This window comes from Chiloscyllium plagiosum, unplaced genomic scaffold (assembly GCF_037043375.1).
Source record: "Chiloscyllium plagiosum isolate Xiang-an unplaced genomic scaffold, Cpla_swu_hap1 HiC_scaffold_35, whole genome shotgun sequence".
Lineage (NCBI taxonomy): Eukaryota > Metazoa > Chordata > Chondrichthyes > Orectolobiformes > Hemiscylliidae > Chiloscyllium > Chiloscyllium plagiosum.
Window position 1 is genome coordinate 5,065,748 of NW_028270173.1, and position 19,194 is coordinate 5,084,941.

Below are 19,194 nucleotides of genomic sequence, written 5' to 3' on the forward strand. Positions count from 1 at the left end.
AGAAGGGTGGGTTAGTAAATTTGCAGATGACACTAAGGTCGGTGGAGTTGTGGATAGTGATGGGAAGGATGTTGTAGGTTACAGAGAGACATAGATAAGCTGCATAGCTGGGCTGAGAGGTGGCAAATGGAGTTTAATGCGGACAAGTGTGAGTTGATTCACTTTGGTCGGAGTAACTGGAATGCAAAGTATTGGCTAATGGTAAGATTCTTGGTAGTGTAGATGAGCAGAGATCTCGGTGTCCAGGTACACAGATCCTTGAAAGTCGCCACACAGGTCAACAGGGTTGTTAAGAAGGCATACAGTGTTTTAGCTTTTATTAATAGAGGGATCGAGTTCCGGAACCATGAGATAATGCTACAGCTGTACAAAACTCTAGTGCAGCCGCACTTGGAGTATTGTGTGCAGTTCTGGTCACTGCATTATAAGAAAGATGTGGAAGCTTTGGAAAGGGTGCAGAGGAGATTTACTAGGATATTGCCTGGTATGGAGGGAAGGTCTTACGAGGAAAGGCTGAGGGACTTGAGGCTGTTTTCATTACAGAGAAGAAGATTGAGAGGTGACTTAATAGAGACGTATAAGATAATCAGAGGGTTAGATAGGGCGGACAGGGAGTGCCTTTTTCCAAGGATGGTGACGGCAAGCACGAGGGGGCATAGCTTTAAATTGAGGAGTGATAGATATAGGGCAGATGTTTCTTTACTCAGAGAGTAGTAAGGGTATGGAATGCTTTGTGTGCAATGGTAGTAGATTTGCCAACTTTAAGTACATTTAAGTCGTCATTGGACAAGCATATTGACGTACATGGAATAGTGTAGGTTATGATTTGGAGGGCTTTTGCCCGAAACGTCGATTTTGCCTGTCCTCGGATGCTGCCTGAATTGCTGTGCTCTTCCAGCACCACTGATCCAGAATATGATTTGGAGATTTTAGTGTTGGACTGGGGTATACAAAGTTAAAATCACACAACACCAGGTTATAGTCCAACAGGTTTAATTGGAAGCACACTGGCTTTCAGAGCGACGCTCCTTCATCAGGTGATAGTGGATCGTAACACAGAATTTATAGCAAAAATTTACAGTGTGATGTAACTGAAATTATACATTGAAAAATTGATTGTCTGTTAAGCCTTTCATCTGTTAGAATACAGTGATAGTTTCACTTCTTTCATGTGTAAATCACTAAACCTTTTGTTTAAAGTTGCATTCTCGGGTTAGCTGTTAACAATGGTGATAGCTAGACAATATGTTGAAGGTGTTAGCCCCCTGTGTTCTCTGTCTATGACCTGATGTTTAGATTGATTCTAACCTAAAAAGTGAGATAACGGAGTTTTACATAAATGCATGCAGTTTTTGAGCAAAGTACAATGTAACTCTGCAAGTACAAATTCACCCCACAAAATATATGTGTGCATGTGGGTCTTTGTCTGTGTGTGTGTGTGTCTGTCTGTCTGGGGTGGGGGTTGAGAGTGTGAGAAAGTGTGTGTGTGTGTGTGTGTGTAATGAGTGCAGAGTGTCTTAAGTCTGTGAGGGGGTGCATGTGTGAGTGTGGGAGTGTGTGCGTGTCTGTGTGCACCTGTGTCAGTGTATGTGACAGTGTAGAAATATCTGTGTGTGTGTGTGTGTGTGTGTGTATGTGTCTGTGTGCGCGTCTGTGCGTACCTGAGTCCGTGGCAGGTACTCATGTGACTCAGCCAACGTTGTCTATCTTATACGTTGCAGGCAGGGATGCCCAGAGGCATGGTACATTGGGGAAACCGAGCAAAGGCGACGACAACAGATGAATTGGCACCGCACAACAATCAACAGACAGGAGGGTTTCCTCCCAGTTGGGGAACACTTCAATGGTCCAGGACATTCAGCCTCGGACCTTCGGGTGACCATCCTCCAAAGTGGTCTTCGGGACAGGCAGCAGAGGAAAGTGGCTGAGCAGAGGCTGATAGCTAAGTTCGGTACCCATAGGGAGGGCCTCAACCAGGACCTTGGGTTCATGTCACATTACAGGTGATCACCATTGCATTACACACACACACACAGATATTCCTACACACACACACACTCTCACATACACACTGACACAGGTACACACAGACACCCTTATAGAGACACACACACTCCCACATGCACCCCCTCACAGACTTAAGACACTCTGCACTCACTACACACACACACACACACTTTCTCACACTCACAACCCCCACCCCAGACAGACAAACACACAGACAGACAAAGACCCACATGCACTCATATTTTGTGGGGTGAATTTGTACTTGCAGAGTTACATTGTACTTTGCTCAAAAACTGCATGCATTCATGTAGAACTTTGAGCTCAAAAACTGCATGAATTTATGTAAAACTCCATTATCTCACCTTTTAGATTAGAATCAATCTAAGCATCATAGCATAGATAGAGAACACAGCGGGCCAACACCTTCAACATATTGTCTAGCTATCACCATTGTTAACCTGAGAATGCAACTTTAAAAAAAAGGTTTAGTGATTTACACATGAAAGAAGTGAAACTATCACTGTATTCTAACAGATGAAAGGCTTAACAGACAATCAATTTTTCAATGTATAATTTCAGTTACATCACACTGTAAATTTTTGCTATAAATTCTGTGTTACGATCGAGCCCTCCACTACCACCTGATGAAGGAGCGTCGCTCCAATTAAACCTATAACCTGGTGTTGTGTGATTTTTAACTAGTGTAGGTTAGACGGGCTTCAGAATGGTATGACAGGTCGGCGCAACATCGAGGGCCGAAGGGCCTGTACTGCGCTGTAATGTTCTATGTTCTAAAGTGATGAAGCCAGATCCTTATCCAGCCTCAGCCGTGCATCCCTGCTCTTGTATTCTAGCCCTCTTGAAGTGAATGCTAACATGACATTTACCTTCCTAACTGCCACCTAATCCTACCTGTCCATCGGAGGAGTCTGAATTCAGGATTCTTTCTAGTCCTTTCGCATTTCATATTTCTGAAGCCTTTCCCCATTTAGAAACCAGTATGTTCCTGCTCTTCCTGCCAAAGTGCAGAACCTGACACTTTCCCACATTGGATTCCATCGGCCACTTCTTTGCCCAATTTTTTCCACCCGTCCAAGTCCTTCTGCAGCCTCCCCACCTCCTTAACACGACCTGTCCCTCCAGCTGTCCTTGTGACACCTGCAATATTACACCGACAATATTGCTGTTATATTAGCACGCGGGGTATATTTTATGTATGTTATATTACAGTGTGATATGTTTTATATACGTTATATTACAGTGGTCATGAGCAGTATATTTTACAGCAGCTGTGGAGTATCGGAATGTAGGAACAGGACCTCATTCAGCCTATGGAACCCGCTGCCATTCAATATGATCATGGCTAATTGAACACTTCAATGTCCTTTACTCACTCCATCCCCATTACCCAGTGCATCACTGGCATTCAGAACCCTATCAATCTCTCCATCAAACATACTCAAAGACTAAGCTTCCATAGCTCTCTCGTGTATAGAAATCCAAAGGTTCACAACTCTGAGTGAAAAATATTCTCATCTCAAACTTAAGTGGCACTCTATTTATTTTTAAGTGTGTCCCCTTGTTCTAAACTCCTCATTCAGGGGAATCATAGAATCCCACAAGTGCAGAAAGAAGCCACTCAGCCTATCGAGTCTGTACTGACCCTCCAAAGAGCATCCCATCCCACCAGTATTTAGCCCTACGCAGACCCTATATTCTCTAAGATATTCAACCTTACCTTAACTCTGATATTAAATTGGCTGTGACTCTATATTTATAACTAATGTTGAACAACCTGTATGAGCTAAGCCAGCCTTTACCCCTATAATGAGCCTCTATTGATCCCATATTGATCAATTAGATGACAAGGCTACCTTATGTGGAAAGGTGGAGTAGGTTGGGCCAGTCATCGTTACACTTTACCGAGAGCTGACCTTACTGAAATATCAAACTCAGAGGGGCGAGACAGGGGGGATGACGAGAGGATCCACAACGAAGGGACACAGTTCCAGAATAAGGAGTCTCTTGTTTAAGGTGAAGAGAGGTGAAGAGAGTTGTTGGTGTTAAAACAAGGATGGAGGTTTCACCCTAGCTAAAGGTGGAGGGAGAATCCTTGCTGGAAACTGCATCCTATATTCTCTCCCACATGCATTAGGTTGACCCAATATGGATAATACATCAAGAAGTTTGACAATACCATTGAGGCACCCTCCGAGATTCATTCTATATTGATTCTACAGGAGCTATTTTATGGATCCTGTATTTACTCCTGCACAGAATCAATATTTGACCTTAAATGTATCCTGTATTCCACTCTGTTCTGATTCTATAGGAGCTCCTGTGTGGGTCCTATATTTCACTCTGGACTGATTCTATAGGAGCTCCTGGGTGGGTCCTATATTTCACTCTGGACTGATTCTATAGGAGCTCCTGTGTGGGTCCTATATTCCACTCTGTACTGATTCTATAGGCTCACCTGTGTGCGTCCTATATTTCACTCTGGACTGATTCTATAGGAGCTCCTGTGTGGGTCCTATAGTCTACTCTGTATTGATTCTATAGGCTCACCTGTGTGCGTCCTATATTTCACTCTGGACTGATTCTATAGGAGCTCCTGTGTGGGTCCTATATTCTACTCTGTATTGATTCTATAGGAGCTCCTGTGTGGGTCCTATATTTCACTCTGGACTGATTCTATAGGAGCTCCTGTGTGGGTCCTATATTTCACTCTGGACTGATTCTATAGGAGCTCCTGTGTGGGTCCTATATTCCACTCTGGACTGATTCTATAGGCTCACCTGTGTGGGTCCTATATTTCACTCTGGACTGATTCTATAGGAGCTCCTGTGTGGGTCCTATATTTCACTCTGTACTGATTCTATAGGAGCTCCTGTGTGGGTCCTATAATTATAGTCCCAAGCCTCCAACTCAGCACCGCCCTCCGGACCCGTCCATCACTGCCCCCTCTGACCTATCACCTTCTCCCCCACCTTCATCCACCTATCACTTTCCCAGCTACCTCCCCTCAGCCCCACACGCCTCCCATTTATCTTTCAGCTCCCCCCCCACCCGACCCACAAGCCTCATTCCTGATGAAGGCTTTTGCCCGAAACATCGATTCTCCTGCTCCTCAGGTGCTGTCTGACCTGCTGTGCTTTTCCAGCACCACACTCTCGACTAGAGTGGAATAGAGGACCCACACGGGAGCTCCTATAGAATTAGTGTAGAATGAATTATAGGACCCACACGGGAGCTCCTATAGAATTAGTGTAGAATGAATTATAGGACCCACACGGGAGCTCCTATAGAATTAGTGTAGAATGAATTATAGGACCCACACGGGAGCTCCTATAGAATTAGTGTAGAATGAATTATAGGACCCACACGGGAGCTCCTATAGAATTAGTGTAGAATGAATTATAGGACACATACAGGAGCTCCTATGTTTCCAGAATAATTCTATACGGATTCTATAGGAGCTCCTGAGTGGGTCCTACATTCCACTGTATATTGATTCTAAGCAGCTTGTGTGGGTCCTATATTCCACCGTATACTGATTCTATAGGCGCTCCTACTTGCGTGGGTCCTATATCCCACCCTCTATTGGTTCTATAGGCGCTCCTACCTGTGTTCCTATATGTGACCCTGCACTGACCCCGGCCTTGGTGACGGTTACAGGGTGTGGGATCGGTGAACCCTGATTGGCTGTTCCCTGCGTCCGTCGCTCGCAGGCCCCGCCTGCTTGCTGCTGATTGGTTACAGCCCGCGAGCGAGCGGCAGCAACACGATTTCAAACCGAGCTCGCGGACAGCAGGTGCAAGTGACCGTTAGTTGGGGGGGCTGGAAACCGTCAGGGGGAAATGAGATGGGTGGGGTACAAACCGTCAGGGGCAATGGGGGGGGGGGGGGAGGAGAGGAGAATGGAGGGTGGGGGGGAGGAGAGGAGAATGGGGGGTGGGGGGGAGAAGAGGAGAATGGGGGGTGGGGGGGAGAAGAGGAGAATGGGGGGTGGGGGGGAGAAGAGGAGAATGGGGGGTGGGGGGGAGAAGAGGAGAATGGGGGGTGGGGGGGAGAAGAGGAGAATGGGGGGTGGGGGGGAGAAGAGGAGAATGGGGGGTGGGGGGGAGAAGAGGAGAATGGGGGGTGGGGGGAGAAGAGGAGAATGGGGGGTGGGGGGAGAAGAGGAGAATGGGGGGGCAGGAGAATGTGGCGGGGGAGGAGGAGAATGGGGCGGGGGGGAGGAGAATGGGGCGGGGGGAGAGGAGAATGGGGCGGGGGGAGAGGAGAATGGGGCGGGGGGGGAGAGGAGAATGGGGCGGGGGGGGAGAGGAGAATGGGGCGGGGGGGAGGAGAATGGGGCGGGGGGGGAGAGGAGAATGGGGCGGGGGGAGGGTATGTGGAAACCGTCAGGGGGAAATGGGATGGGGGTGTGTGGAAACGGACAGGTGGAAGGATGGGGTGATGGAGGGATAGAAACCGTCAGATGGAGAGATGGTGGGGGGAGAAATACAGTCAGACAGGGGAGGGATGGGGGTTAAAGAGTTTGGAAGGGGAGTGTCAGTGACTGGGTTCAGGAGAGTCAGGGGTAGTGACTGGGGTCAGGAAGGATGAGGGGGCAGTGACGTGGTTTGGGGTGCTGGGGTGGGGGCAGTGATGGGGTTGGGGGACAGTGACTGGATTTGGTGAGAGGATGGGATAGTGGCAGCAGATGGGGGAATGGTAGGGAGTGGAGGGAGAGGCAGAGTGACAGTTTACAGGCAGTGAGGGGGGAACGGCGGGAGGGTGACAGGCAATGGGGGGGGTGTCGGCAGGAGGGTGACAGTTGACAGGCAGTGGGGGGGGGGATGTCAGTGGGAGGGTGACTGCTGACAGGCAGTGGGGGGGACGGCGGGACAGTGACAGTTTACTGGCAGTGGGAATGATGGCGGGAGGGTGACTGCTGACAGGCAGTGGGGGGGACGGCGGGACGGTGACAGTTTACTGGCAGTGGGAATGATGGCGGGAGGGTGACTGCTGACAGGCAGTGGGGGGGACGGCGGGACGGTGACAGTTTACTGGCAGTGGGAATGATGGCGGGAGGGTGACTGCTGACAGGCAGTGGGGGGGACGGCGGGACGGTGACAGTTTACTGGCAGTGGGAATGATGGCGGGAGGGTGACTGCTGACAGGCAGTGGGGGGGACGGCGGGACGGTGACAGTTTACTGGCAGTGGGAATGATGGCGGGAGGGTGACTGCTGACAGGCAGTGGGGGGGACGGCGGGACGGTGACAGTTTACTGGCAGTGGGAATGATGGCGGGAGGGTGACTGCTGACAGGCAGTGGGGGAGGACCGTAGGAGGGTGACAGTTTACAGGCAGTGGGGAGGGGTGTCGACGGGAGGGTGACAGCTTACAGGCAGTGGGGAGGGGTGTCGACGGGAGGGTGACAGTTTACAGGCAGTGGGGGGACGGCGGGAGGATCATAGTGTTTTTTGTGGGGGGGGGTGGGGTGTGTTGGTAGTCGGAGAATACGATAGGGCTGGCTGATAGGGTGGGTGAAGTGGAGGGGTAGCAGGTGGAGGATGAGTGAATGAGCGAGATCGGGGAGTTGGGGTTGGATGGATGGCATTGTGGAGAGTGGGTGAATGGGAATGCGAGGGTGCCTGGATGGCTGTGTGTGGGGGGTTGGGTTGGGGGGGGGGGGTGGCATAGGATGGATGGTATTGAGGGGAGTCAATGGTTGGGGTGGCATTGGATGGAATGGGAATGTGGGTAAGATTGTGAGGGTGTCCTGGATGGTGGGCAGAGGTTTGGGAGGATGTGATGGAGGGTAGTGCATGGTTGGGGATGGGTTTGGATGGAATGGGATTGTGGGGAGTGGGTGAGATTGTGAGGGGGTGCTGGATGGTGGGGTGAGGTTTGGATGGAGGGGGAGTGGATACATGGCGGTGGTGTTGGGGAGGCTGGCAGTGAGTGACATTTATATATTTTCCCATCCCTAGATGCCCTTGAATGTGGCTGAGAGTCACTTTGTTGAACTGTGGCAGTCTACATGGTCCCTGTGGACCTGGCAACTGGTGTTATCACTGAATGATTATTCCAGAGTTCAAGCTCTCGGGATTTCGGTTCAAATGACAGCACAGCAGATGGTATCAGGTTATGATACTTTACAGACACCATCCAGACCTCATCATCCCTGGGTTAGTTAAGTGATTGATCCAACTCAGCCCCCTCCAAAGATCCCCAGTATAACATGTCAGGTCTTCAACCAATTCACTCCATGTTACTGCATAAAAACAACTGAAGGTACTTGGTTCTATCAAAGCTTTGGGCCCTGACTACTCTCTAACAATTCTACTGAAGACTTGTGCTCCAGAACTTGCCAAACCCGAGGCAAGCTGTTCCATAATTAAAATACTGACATCTCGTCAGGAATGTTCTGCCCACAGAAACAACAAGATAAATCCAACCTGGCCGATCACCAGGTCAGTTGGTAGCAATGCAAATGGCACTCTTTCAGTAACAGCTTCCTCTCCGATGCTCAGTTCAACTTTGACCAGGGCCAGTCTTCACCTGACCTTATGAATCTTTGTCCAAACATTGGACCAGAAACTCAACTGGTCTAGCCTTATAAATACACTGTCTACAAGAGCAGGTCAGATGCAGGGAATCCTTCAGCGAGTAATTCACCTCCGACTCCTTAAAGCCTGTCCATCATTTACGAGGCACAAGTCAGGAGTGTGATGGAATTTTCCCCCACTTGCCTAGGTGGGTGTAGTTCCAACAAAACTAAAGAAGCTCGACACCATCCAGGGCAAAACAACTACTTAACTGATACCACATCCACAAACAGCCACTCCCTCCATCACTGACACTCATTAGCCACAGGGTGTACCATCTACAAGATACAAAGCAGAAATTCACCAAAGCAACTTCAATAGCACCATTTAATTTTTCAATCTCTACAGTTTAGAAGGACAGGGGCAGCAGGTACATGGGAACCCCACCCCCTGCAAGTTCCCCTCCGAGCCCCTCCCCATCCCGACTTGGAAATATATCGGCTGTTCCTTCAGTGTGGCTGGGTCCCAATCCTGGAATTCCCTCCCTAAGGGACATTGTGGGTCTACCCACAGCACATGGACTGCAGCGGTTCAAGAAGGCAGCTCACCACCACTTTCCCTATGTGGGATGACCATTCCACGCTGGGCCACATTATGTCAATTGATATATTAAAAAAAATACTAAAACCTTTCACTTATTTCTGTTTCCCGGTCTTATTTCAGAGGTTTCCAGTTGCAAGATTCTGTGAACAAGGAGCTTGGTGGTCAGCCTGGAGATTGGAAATTTGTTGTGGACATAGAGTTCACGTAATAACTCGCTCCTTCCCAGCATCGGTAAGGCACTCACTCCCTGCCTGCCCCGCACTGGCCAGTGTAGAGCAGGAGAGGAAGAGTGGGGCATGTTGAACCAAAACTCTGACACTGGCACATTCCGCTCAGCCAATCCCCTCAGAATCCTGAACAGAGGCCCAGAATATTTCCGGAAGCAGTTGTGGAGGGGGCCCCCGAGCCTGAGTGCAGTTGAGCGGCTGGAGGCCGATAAAGTGAAATATGTGAAAAGCTCGCAACTAGTGGGAGCCAGGCAGGAGCCAGTGAGGCCAGGCAAACCAGTATGCCATAGTCCCAGGAAACCTGGGGGGAGCTGCAGGGCAGAGAGAGCAGCCCTGAGTAGAGACTGCGATCTTCCGAGTCCAACCAGGAAAGGACCATACCCTTGCGGACAAGCTGAGAATTCTGGATTGGTACGCCAGCGAGGCAGCAACGATCCCGAGCGAGGGGGCAACAATCTGCACGCTGGCACCTCTGTGCCAGTTTACAGAGGGGTGGTGAGGAGGGTGGACGTCAGGCCAAGTGTTTGCAGGCGCCTCCGGAAGTGGCCAGCTTCCTCTCCAGCCAAGTCGCAGCTTTTCCCGTACCGATCAGATTCTTCTCAGCTGAGTGACCAAAGCTGCCGAGCCCAGGCTGAACTCGAGAGGTTCTTCAACCACTGTGGCCTGGAGCCAGAGGAGCTGCAGACCCCAGCAATGGAGCAATTGGCACAGTCCAGCTCAGACATCCTGTCTCTCAAATTGCAGAGTGTCAGTGCCTGTAGCTCACAGCGCAGCAATACAGCAGGGGTGCAGTCGGGAAAGGCCATCTCAAAGGGAGTCTCCATCATTGAACGCAACGCCAGAATTATTAAATGGCTGTACAACTGCAGGGAAGCCAGGGGGCAGGCAGGTTGAGTTACCTGTGTGAGGAGCAGGAGGAGCTGCTGCTGTTGTTTGGGGCTTGCCTCCCTCTTCCATGTTCCATCTTGCTTTCCCACTCCATACCCTAGCCTCCCCTCATTTCTCACATGACCCATTACCTTATCCAAGACACCATCTGTGAACTGTAGAATTTACTGAATCTTTACTGACCATTTCTTTTGAAGGGTACAGAATCATTGCAATCAAAATGAATTGAGCCTGTAGCTGTTTGCATTAGATTTGTGAATACTGATCAATGATGATAAATAATTGGGTCAGATCAAGAGCCGAAGATCAGAAGTCAACAGAGTTGATAAGTACAGATAGGTAGAGAGAGATAGCCAAGTATGGACATTGGTAAAGAAGACCTAACAGGTTTGTGCTGCCAACAATGGAAGGAGAAATTGAAGCTAAAAATGGAATCAGATGAGGCGATAACATTCATAAATAGACGAACAGAAACCTGAAGAAAGAAAAAGCAAGACAACGGCCCCACTAAAGGCTATGGAGACAACTAATCAAGGTTCCCTGACATTGTTGATAAGTCTGAGCATAAACTGTTCATAAAAAATGTCTGGTTAGTTTGCTGCTTCACAATGTGTTTTTAGTAAGTAGAATTTCCTAGGATTTAAATTCCACAAACCATTCAGCTAATTGTGAAAATAAATCTTTGTTCTTGACGATTACTTATAGACATGACCTTCATTATTCAATCTTAACACTTCATAAAAACACACGATAGTCAACAAAATTGCAAGATATAATATATAGTGCCTTGCAATACACATTGGAACTGAACTGTGAGACACATAATGAGCGACCTGTCTCCTAAGACCAGCACGTTACCCCTTTTTGTTCAAACCAGGAATGAGAAATATAAGCATTCCATGTGACCCAAACCCCAGCTGCTTTTAGGGCTTAGAATGGTGTCCAGTTTTGAGCCTTTGGAAAGGCACCATTCCCAGAGAATGAGTAAGCAGAGGAGACAGATTCATCACCATTACACTAGGATGGTGTGTCACCCGTCATATGGAGAGACTGGAAATGTTGGGATAAGCAAGGATCAGCCTTTCAAATAATCTGGTTCCCCTTTTGTAAGTTGGAAACTTGATAGAAAGGAAGAATTTTCAGGAAATGGGGAAAGGGCAGGGATGTGAGCACAAGGGCAAATGACCTGCTGTGTATAATTCAATTAGTTTATTCCTATATATATTATATATATATATATAAACATTCAGAGGTGTTGGGAAGATTGAAATAATGGATTATAAAGCACATTTGTTAAATTATGATCTGACTCAACAGTGGCAGGAGAGATGGACTAATCTGCTTTGAATTAAATTTTCACTATTCAAACTTGGAGCCAGTCACACTGTTATGGGAGAGGTGAGCTTAATGTTTAGGATGTTAAACACCTCGTCCTTTGCAGAGTTGGAAGCTGGAATTTCTCTCACCTTTCATCACTCTCATCTTGCATTCTGCAAGTAACAGGTCAGATGGTGAGATGAGGAGCACAAATCTACACCTGATCATTGGTGCAAAAGTGCACCCAAAGAGACCAGTACTTTATAAACAAATATTCAATTTCTGCGATGTGAGTATCACGTACTGGCCAGCACTTATTGCATGTTACTGGATGCCTTTGAGAAGGTGGTGGTGAGCTGCCTTTTTGTACTGCTGCAGTCCGCCTGCTGTTGGAGGGAACCTGAGATTAATGTACTAGCCTCAGTGAGAGACACTCCCACTGATTGCTAGCAAACTTACTGGAGAGCAAATGCCTCACTTCACTTGGCTACTAACCTCCAGTACACCCTCACTCATCAATCTATTCCTCACCTCGCTGAACTGGGTAAATGGAGGGACTGTACATGGAGAAAGCACAGATCCCAAACAACATGTGCAATACTTCACCTGACGAAGGAGCTGTGCTCTGAAAGCTTGTGATTTCAAATAAAACTGTTTGGACTAAAACCTGGTGTTGTGTGACTTCTGAATATGTACAAGAGCAAAGTACCGTGGAAGCTGGAAATCTGAAACAGGAAAATGCCACATCTACTTGGCACACCAGGGAGCACCGTGAGAAGGGAAAACAGTTAACGTTTAGAGACATTATGATGAGTTTGTACAAACTCTCAGCAATGTGTCTAAGCTGCATCGAGACTGACAAGGTGGATCAGGACTGTCCATAGCTGATCGTGGTGAACTAAACAAATAGCACTTACTCAAGGACTAAAGCTTAGTCTGTATAGCTCTGCTAATTACTGAACAAACTTCTTACCCATGGGGAGGTGGGGTGGGGTACAAGGGCAGCGGTCCCTATTTTCACACAGAGCAACAAAATGGCAAAACCAAACACAAAACAAGTCTAAAGCAACATCTCAGTAAGACTAATAAAATTATTAATAACTGAAACGTGCAGATAGCCTTCTGCTAAGTTCCCTTTTCAACTAATGGAGGTAAGCAATGTGCAGATTCCCTCCTCCACCACCGAATGCAATATGTTGGCCATCGAGAACTGTGGTAATTACATGAACAGGATGTTTTGGCAGTTTAATCTCCCCCAGCATCTGGATGGAAAGAGAGAGAAAAAAAATCTATGGTTAGCTCCAACAGCAGGTACAGAAGATGCTCCAATCTATCAAAGAAAAAAAACATTTCTGGTCATTATCACATTGCTGTTTGCATGCAGATTTGCTGTGTGCAGACCAGTTGCTGTAATTCCTACATTGTGGCAGTGACTACACTTCAAGAGGTGCTTCTTTGGCTGCAAAACATCCGATGGTCATGGAAGGCGCTACATATGTGCAGGTCTTTCTCTATCTCATCTCTAGCAGACATTATATGTCTTTGTTGGTTTCCCCTGACGAATACAACACCCTGGGACCGACCACAGCAGGCAACTTGAATCCTCACACGAAAGCACAAGACAGTCGCAGGAGTAGACCATTGAGCCTGCTATCCCATTCAGAATGCTCACCTTGGGGCTGAAAGACTCCCAGATGGAGTATAATCCAGAAAAACGCCAAGTATTTTGGGAGAACAAGGACAGGACTTATACAATTAAAAGTTGGGCCTTGGGTGATGTTGTACAACAGAGAGACCCTGGTCAGGTACTTAATTCTTTGAAGTTTGCATCAAGACAGGACAGTTAAGTCGGTGTTTGGCACACGCACGCCTTCAGTGCTCAGCCCTTTGAATGTAGGGGTTGGGACGTCATGCTGAGGTTGTACAGGATGTTGGTCAGGCCTCTTCTAGAATACGGTGTCCAGGTCTGGTCATCCTGCTATAGGAAGGATGATATTAAGCTGGAGAGGGTTCAGAAGAGATTGACCAGGATGTTGCTGGGAATGGAGAGTTTGAGTTATAAAGAAAGGCTGGATAGACTGGGACTTTTTCCAAGGAGTGTAGGAGATTGAGAGGCGACCTTATAGAAGTTTATAAAACCACGAAGCATATAGATGAGGTGATTGGCAGGTGTCTTCTCCCTAAGTGGGGGATGGAGGGGATTGTAAGGTGAGGGGACATTTTTTTTTTTAAGTTGAGAGGAGAAAGATTGAAAACGAGGATCAACTTTTTTTTTTAGAAACAGAGTTTCGTGTGTGGAATGACCTTCAAGGGGAAGTGGTGGATGTGGGTACAGTTCCAATGTTTAAAAGACATTTGGGTAAGCACATGAATAGGAAAGGTGTGGAGGGATATGGGCCAGGAGCAGGCAGCTAGGACTAGTTTAGTTTAGGGATTACAGTCAGTATGGGCTGCTCAGACAGACCAAAGGGTCTGTGTCTGTGCTGTATGACTCCCCAAACCCCACTGTTGCGGTTCCACATTGGGCTGTGCTGACTTCATTTGGGATCACATTATGCTGTATATCTGGTGCCTCTCTCCCAGGTTAATTCAGGCGGGAACACGGAGAAAATCCCAACTCCTCCTTCCCCCAGCCAGAGGAGGATCATGTAAGAGTTCCCTGTGGACAGTGTCTCACTGCCTTGCTGTTCATTAACACCCTTCACCATCACTGCATTGATGGACCTGCTCTTGGTTTAAGTAGAAGCAGCGACTAGCAGAGGCCACAGGATCCTCCCTTGTACTTTGCACCGGTATTTTAAGAACCACAGGGATGAGATCATAGAATCCCTACAGTGCAGAAATAGGCCTTTCAGCCCATCAGGTCCACCTTAACTGTCCAAAGAACATTTCACCCAGACCCACTCCCCTTACCCTTTCCCTTTAGCCCTTCATTTCCTGTGGCTAACCCATCTAACCTACACATCCCCAGACATTATGGGACAATTTCCCATGGCCAACCCACCCTAACCTGCACATCCCTGGACACTATGGGACAATTTCCCATGGCCAACCCACCCTAACCTGCACATCCCTGGGCACTATGGGACAATTTCCCATGGCCGATCCCCCCTAACCTGCACATCCCCAGGCACTATGGGACAATTTCCCATGGGCGATCCCCCATAACCTGCACATCCCCAGGCACTATGGGACAATTTCCCATGGCCGATCCCCCCTAACCTGCACATCCCCAGGCACTATGGGACAATTTCCCATGGCCAATCCACCCTAACCTGCACATCCCTGGGCACTATGGGAAATTTCCCATGGCCGATCCCCCCTAACCTGCACATCCCTAGGCACTATGGGACAATTTCCCATGGCCAATCCACCCTAACCTGCACATCCCTGGGCACTATGTGACAATTTCCCATGGCCAATCCACCCTAACCTGCCCATCCCTGGACACTATGGGACAATTTCCCATGGCCAACCCACCCTAACCTGCACATCCCTGGGCACTATGGGACAATTTCCCATGGCTGATACCCCTAACCTGCAAATCCCTAGACTGTGGGAGGTAACCAGAGGATCTGGAGGAAACCCACGCAAACACGGGGGAGAATGTGCAAACACCATTTAGACAAGTGTGGAATCAATCCCGAGTCCCTGGCGCTGAGGCAACATGCCACTCCATCATACAAACCAAGATAATTATGCAAACGTAGATTTCTCCGGCAGTTAAAACTGAACGTTACTGTAATGGCTACATCCCCAAGGGCAGCTACCTCAGCACATTAATTATGCCTTGGATTTCAAGTGGCTTTCAGTCCCCTCCTTTGCTCCACACCTTCGCAATTAGTGTGGGCAGCCACATGCTTGGATCTGACCCCTCTGTTCATGTGGAGGGCTACAGTGATCATGGTCAGTGTCAATGCATCGGAACGTGGGAACAGAAGGAGGCCATTCAGCCCCTCAAGCTTTTCCATCATCCAAGGCTGATCAAGGCCCTAACTCCATCTACCTGCCTTTGGCCCATATCCTTTATCCCTTTGTTTAACAAAAACATATCCATTAACGATGGATCCAGCATCTCCTGCTGTCTGTGGGAGGGAGTCTGAAACCTCTCCCGGCCTTATTGTGTGTGGGAGAGCTTCCCAACATCTCTCCCTGAACCCTCTGCGCCCACATTCTCAAGGCTCTGCCCCCAAGCTCTGGAATCCCCAAAGAGTTGCTCTTTATGTAACCCTGGCTTTTCCTCTGCATATTTTGAATTCATTGTGGTGGTGTTGGAATATTGGGACCTTATGTTGAAGGCAATGAGTTTGGGCTGCTCCTGGGCCCCAGTTTGTGTCAATGACACCCCTGAGCTGTAATTCTGCAGTTTGGCCAATATTGAGTGCGGGTCAAGAATGAGTGTCCCCTGCGACCTCATGGCTGAGTGTCCCACCGGGAAAGCCTTCCCATGCCAATCTGAAACTCTGTGACCCCCTCACCGTATCGGTTTTAAAGTTGATGGCTTGTACGCTGTTGGTGCCACTCCCTCCAGCCACAACGATATCGCTGCTACAATACCGAACTGCATAGATGAACTCGCCGTGATCCTTATCGGGACGGAAGGGAATGTTCTTTTCCGGTGTCGATTTCCGAAAGTCCCAGATCTGCAGCGCGTTCTTGGCCACCCCACGACCCAGTCAGAATTTTACTGCTCTGTGTGTCGGGGGAGTAATGACAAAGAGACCCACAGCTGAAAAAACTGGGAACTAACATTGACCTTCGAGAGCCTAAACCCCCCCCCTCCTGCTCCCAGGACTCTGTGATTGTGAACTCGGGAATGTGCCAGTAATCTGACCGAGAGTACGGTACAGACAGAGGAACAGCATTGACCCAGAGCTTACAAATGTCAATCTGTATCCAACCCTTAACATCTGATTGCTGGGGGAGCATCCCGAGGGAGCGTCTTGGGGGAGCGAGGGAGCTTCCCAGGGGAGAGCGAGGTCACATCCTGGGGGAGCGAGGACGCAGTCGAGGGCGTGTCCCGGAGAAGCAAGGGCGCGTCCTGGGGGGGGGGGGGGGGGGGGCGGGGGGCGAGGGCGCGTCCTGGGGGGGGAATCGAGGGGTGCGTCCTGGGGGGGGGGGGGGTGAGCGAGGGCGCGTCCTCGGGGGGGGGGGGGTGAGCGAGGGCGCGTCCTCGGGGGGGGGGGGGGGTGAGGCGAGGGCGCGTCCTCGGGGGGGGGGGGGGGGTGAGCGAGGGCGCGTCCTGGGGGGGGGAGCGAGGGCGCGTCCTGGGGGGGGGGAGCGAGGGGCGCGTCCTGGGGGGGGGGAGCGAGGGCGCGTCCTGGGGGGGGGGAGCGAGGGCGCGTCCTGGGGGGGGGGGAGCGAGGGCGCGTCCTGGGGGGGGGGAGCGAGGGGCGCGTCCTGGGGGGGGGGGAGCGAGGGCGCGTCCTGGGGGGGGGGAGCGAGGGCGCGTCCTGGGGGGGGGGAGCGAGGGCGCGTCCTGGGGGGGGGGAGCGAGGGCGCGTCCTGGGGGGGGGGGGAGCGAGGGGCGCGTCCTGGGGGGGGGAGGAGCGAGGGCGCGTCCTGGGGGGGAGGAGCGAGGGCGCGTCCTGGGGGGGGGAGGAGCGAGGGGCGCGTCCTGTGGGGGGGAGGAGCGAGGGCGCGTCCTGGGGGGGGGGAGCGAGGGCGCGTCCTGGGGGGGGAGGAGCGAGGGGCGCGTCCTGGGGGGGGGAGGAGCGAGGGCGCGTCCTGGGGGGGGAGGAGCGAGGGCGCGTCCTGGGGGGGGGGGGCGAGGGCGCGTCCTGGAGGGGGGGGGCGAGGGCGCGTCCTGGGGGGGGGGGGGGGGGAGCGAGGGCGTGTCCTGGGGGGGGGGAGCGAGGGGCACGTCCTGGGGGGGGGGGGGAGCGAGGGCGCATCCTGGGGGGGGGGGGGCGAGGGCGCGTACTGGGGGGGGGGGGCGAGGGCGCGTCCTGGAGGGGGGGGCGAGGGCGCGTCCTGGGGGGGGGGGGGGGGAGCGAGGGCGCGTCCTGGGGGGGGGGGGGAGCGAGGGCGCGTCCTGGGGGGGGGGGGGGGAGCGAGGGCGCGTCCTGGGGGGGGGGGGGGAGCGAGGGCGCGTCCTGGGGGGGGGGGGGGGGGGAGGGGAGGGAGGGGCGCGTCCTGGGGGGGGGGGAGCGAGGGCGCGTCCTGGGGGGGGAACGAGGGGCGCGTCCTGGGGGGGGGGGGGGGGAGAAACGAGGGCGCGTCCTGGGGGGGGGGGGGGGGAAACGAGGGCGCGTCCTGGGGGGGGGGGAGCGAGGGGCGCGTCCTGGGGGGGGGAACGAGGGCGCGTCCTGGCGGGGGGGGGGGGGGAAACGAGGGCGCGTCCTGGGGGGGGGGGGGGGGAAACGAAGGGCGCGTCCTGGGGGGGGGGGGGGGGGGAAACGAGGGCGCGTCCTGGGGGGGGGGGGGGGGGGGGGAAACGAGGGCGCGTCCTGGGGGGGGGGGGGGGGGGGAAACGAGGGCGCGTCCTGGGGGGGGAAACGAGGGCGCGTCCTGGGGGGGGGGGGGAGGAGCGAGAGGGCGCGTCCTGGGGGGGGGGAGGAGCGAGGGCGCGTCCTGGGGGGGGGGAGCGAGGGCGCGTCCTGGGGGGGGGGGGGGAGCGAGGGCGCGTCCTGGGGGGGGGGGGGGGAGCGAGGGCGCGTCCTGGGGGGGGGGGGGGGAGCGAGGGCGCGTCCTGGGGGGGGGGGAGCGAGGGCGCGTCCTGGGGGGGGGGGGGGGGGAAGCGAGGGCGTGTCCTGGGGGGGGGGGGGAGCGAGGACACGTCCTGGGGGGGGGGGGGGGAGTGAGGGCGCGTCCTGGGGGGGGGAGTGAGGGGCGCGTCCTGGGGGGGGGAGCGAGGGCGCGTCCTGGGGGGGGGGGGGGAGCGAGGGGCGCGTCCTGGGGGGGGGGGGGAGCGTGGGCGCGTCCTGGGGGGGGGGGGGGGAGCAAGGGCGCGTCCTGGGGGGGGGGGGGGAGGGAGGGCGCGTCCTGGGGGGGGGGGGGGGGGGGTAGCGAGGGCGCGTCCTGGGGGGGGGGAGCGAGGGCGCGTCCTGGGGGGGGGAACGAGGGCGCGTCCTGGGGGGGGGGGGGGAAACGAGGGCGCGTCCTGGGGGGGGGGGGAAACGAGGGCGCGTCCTGGGGGGGGGGGGGGGCAAACGAGGGCGCGTCCTGGGGGGGGGGGGGGGGGGGAAACGAGGGCGCGTCCTGGGGGGGGGGGGGAAAACGAGGGCGCGTCCTGGGGGGGGGGGGGGGAAAGCGAGGGCGCGTCCTGGGGGGGGAGCGAGGGCGCGTCCTGGGGGGGGGAGCGAGGGCGCGTCCTGGGGGGGGGAGCGAGGGCGCGTCCTGGGGGGGGGAGCGAGGGCGCGTCCTGGGGGGGGAGCGAGGGCGCGTCCTGGGGGGGGAGCGAGGGCGCGTCCTGGGGGGGGGAGCGAGGGCGCGTCCTGGGGGGGGAGCGAGGGCGCGTCCTGGGGGGGGAGCGAGGGCGCGTCCTGGGGGGGGAGCGAGGGCGCGTCCTGGGGGGGGAGCGATGGGCGCGTCCTGGGGGGGGGAGCGAGGGCGCGTCCTGGGGGGGGGGGGGGAAGCGAGGGCGCGTCCTGGGCGGGGGGGGGAAGCGAGGG

The 19,194-nt window shown here is 53.2% G+C and overlaps 2 protein-coding genes across 2 annotated transcripts in view; one reads left to right on the top strand and one right to left on the bottom strand.

The window, feature by feature from the left end:
* Window positions 1–7,954: 7,954 nt before the first annotated feature.
* Window positions 7,955–10,462, top strand: LOC122548338 (protein FAM110B-like). The gene is made up of 2 exons (XM_043686874.2): window positions 7,955–8,186; window positions 9,270–10,462. The coding sequence occupies exon 2, from the start codon at window positions 9,446–9,448 to the stop codon at window positions 10,268–10,270; it is 825 nt and encodes a 274-aa protein (XP_043542809.2). The 5' UTR covers window positions 7,955–8,186; window positions 9,270–9,445; the 3' UTR covers window positions 10,271–10,462.
* A 6,022-nt stretch (window positions 10,463–16,484) lies between these two features.
* The window catches only part of LOC122547444 (phosphatidylserine lipase ABHD16A-like), a 51,457-nt gene continuing 48,747 nt past the window's right edge, over window positions 16,485–19,194 (bottom strand). The window contains exon 10 of the mRNA XM_087979793.1: window positions 16,485–16,568. Within this exon, the coding sequence (XP_087835919.1) occupies window positions 16,485–16,568 (84 nt within the window). The remainder of the gene's footprint in view (window positions 16,569–19,194) is intronic.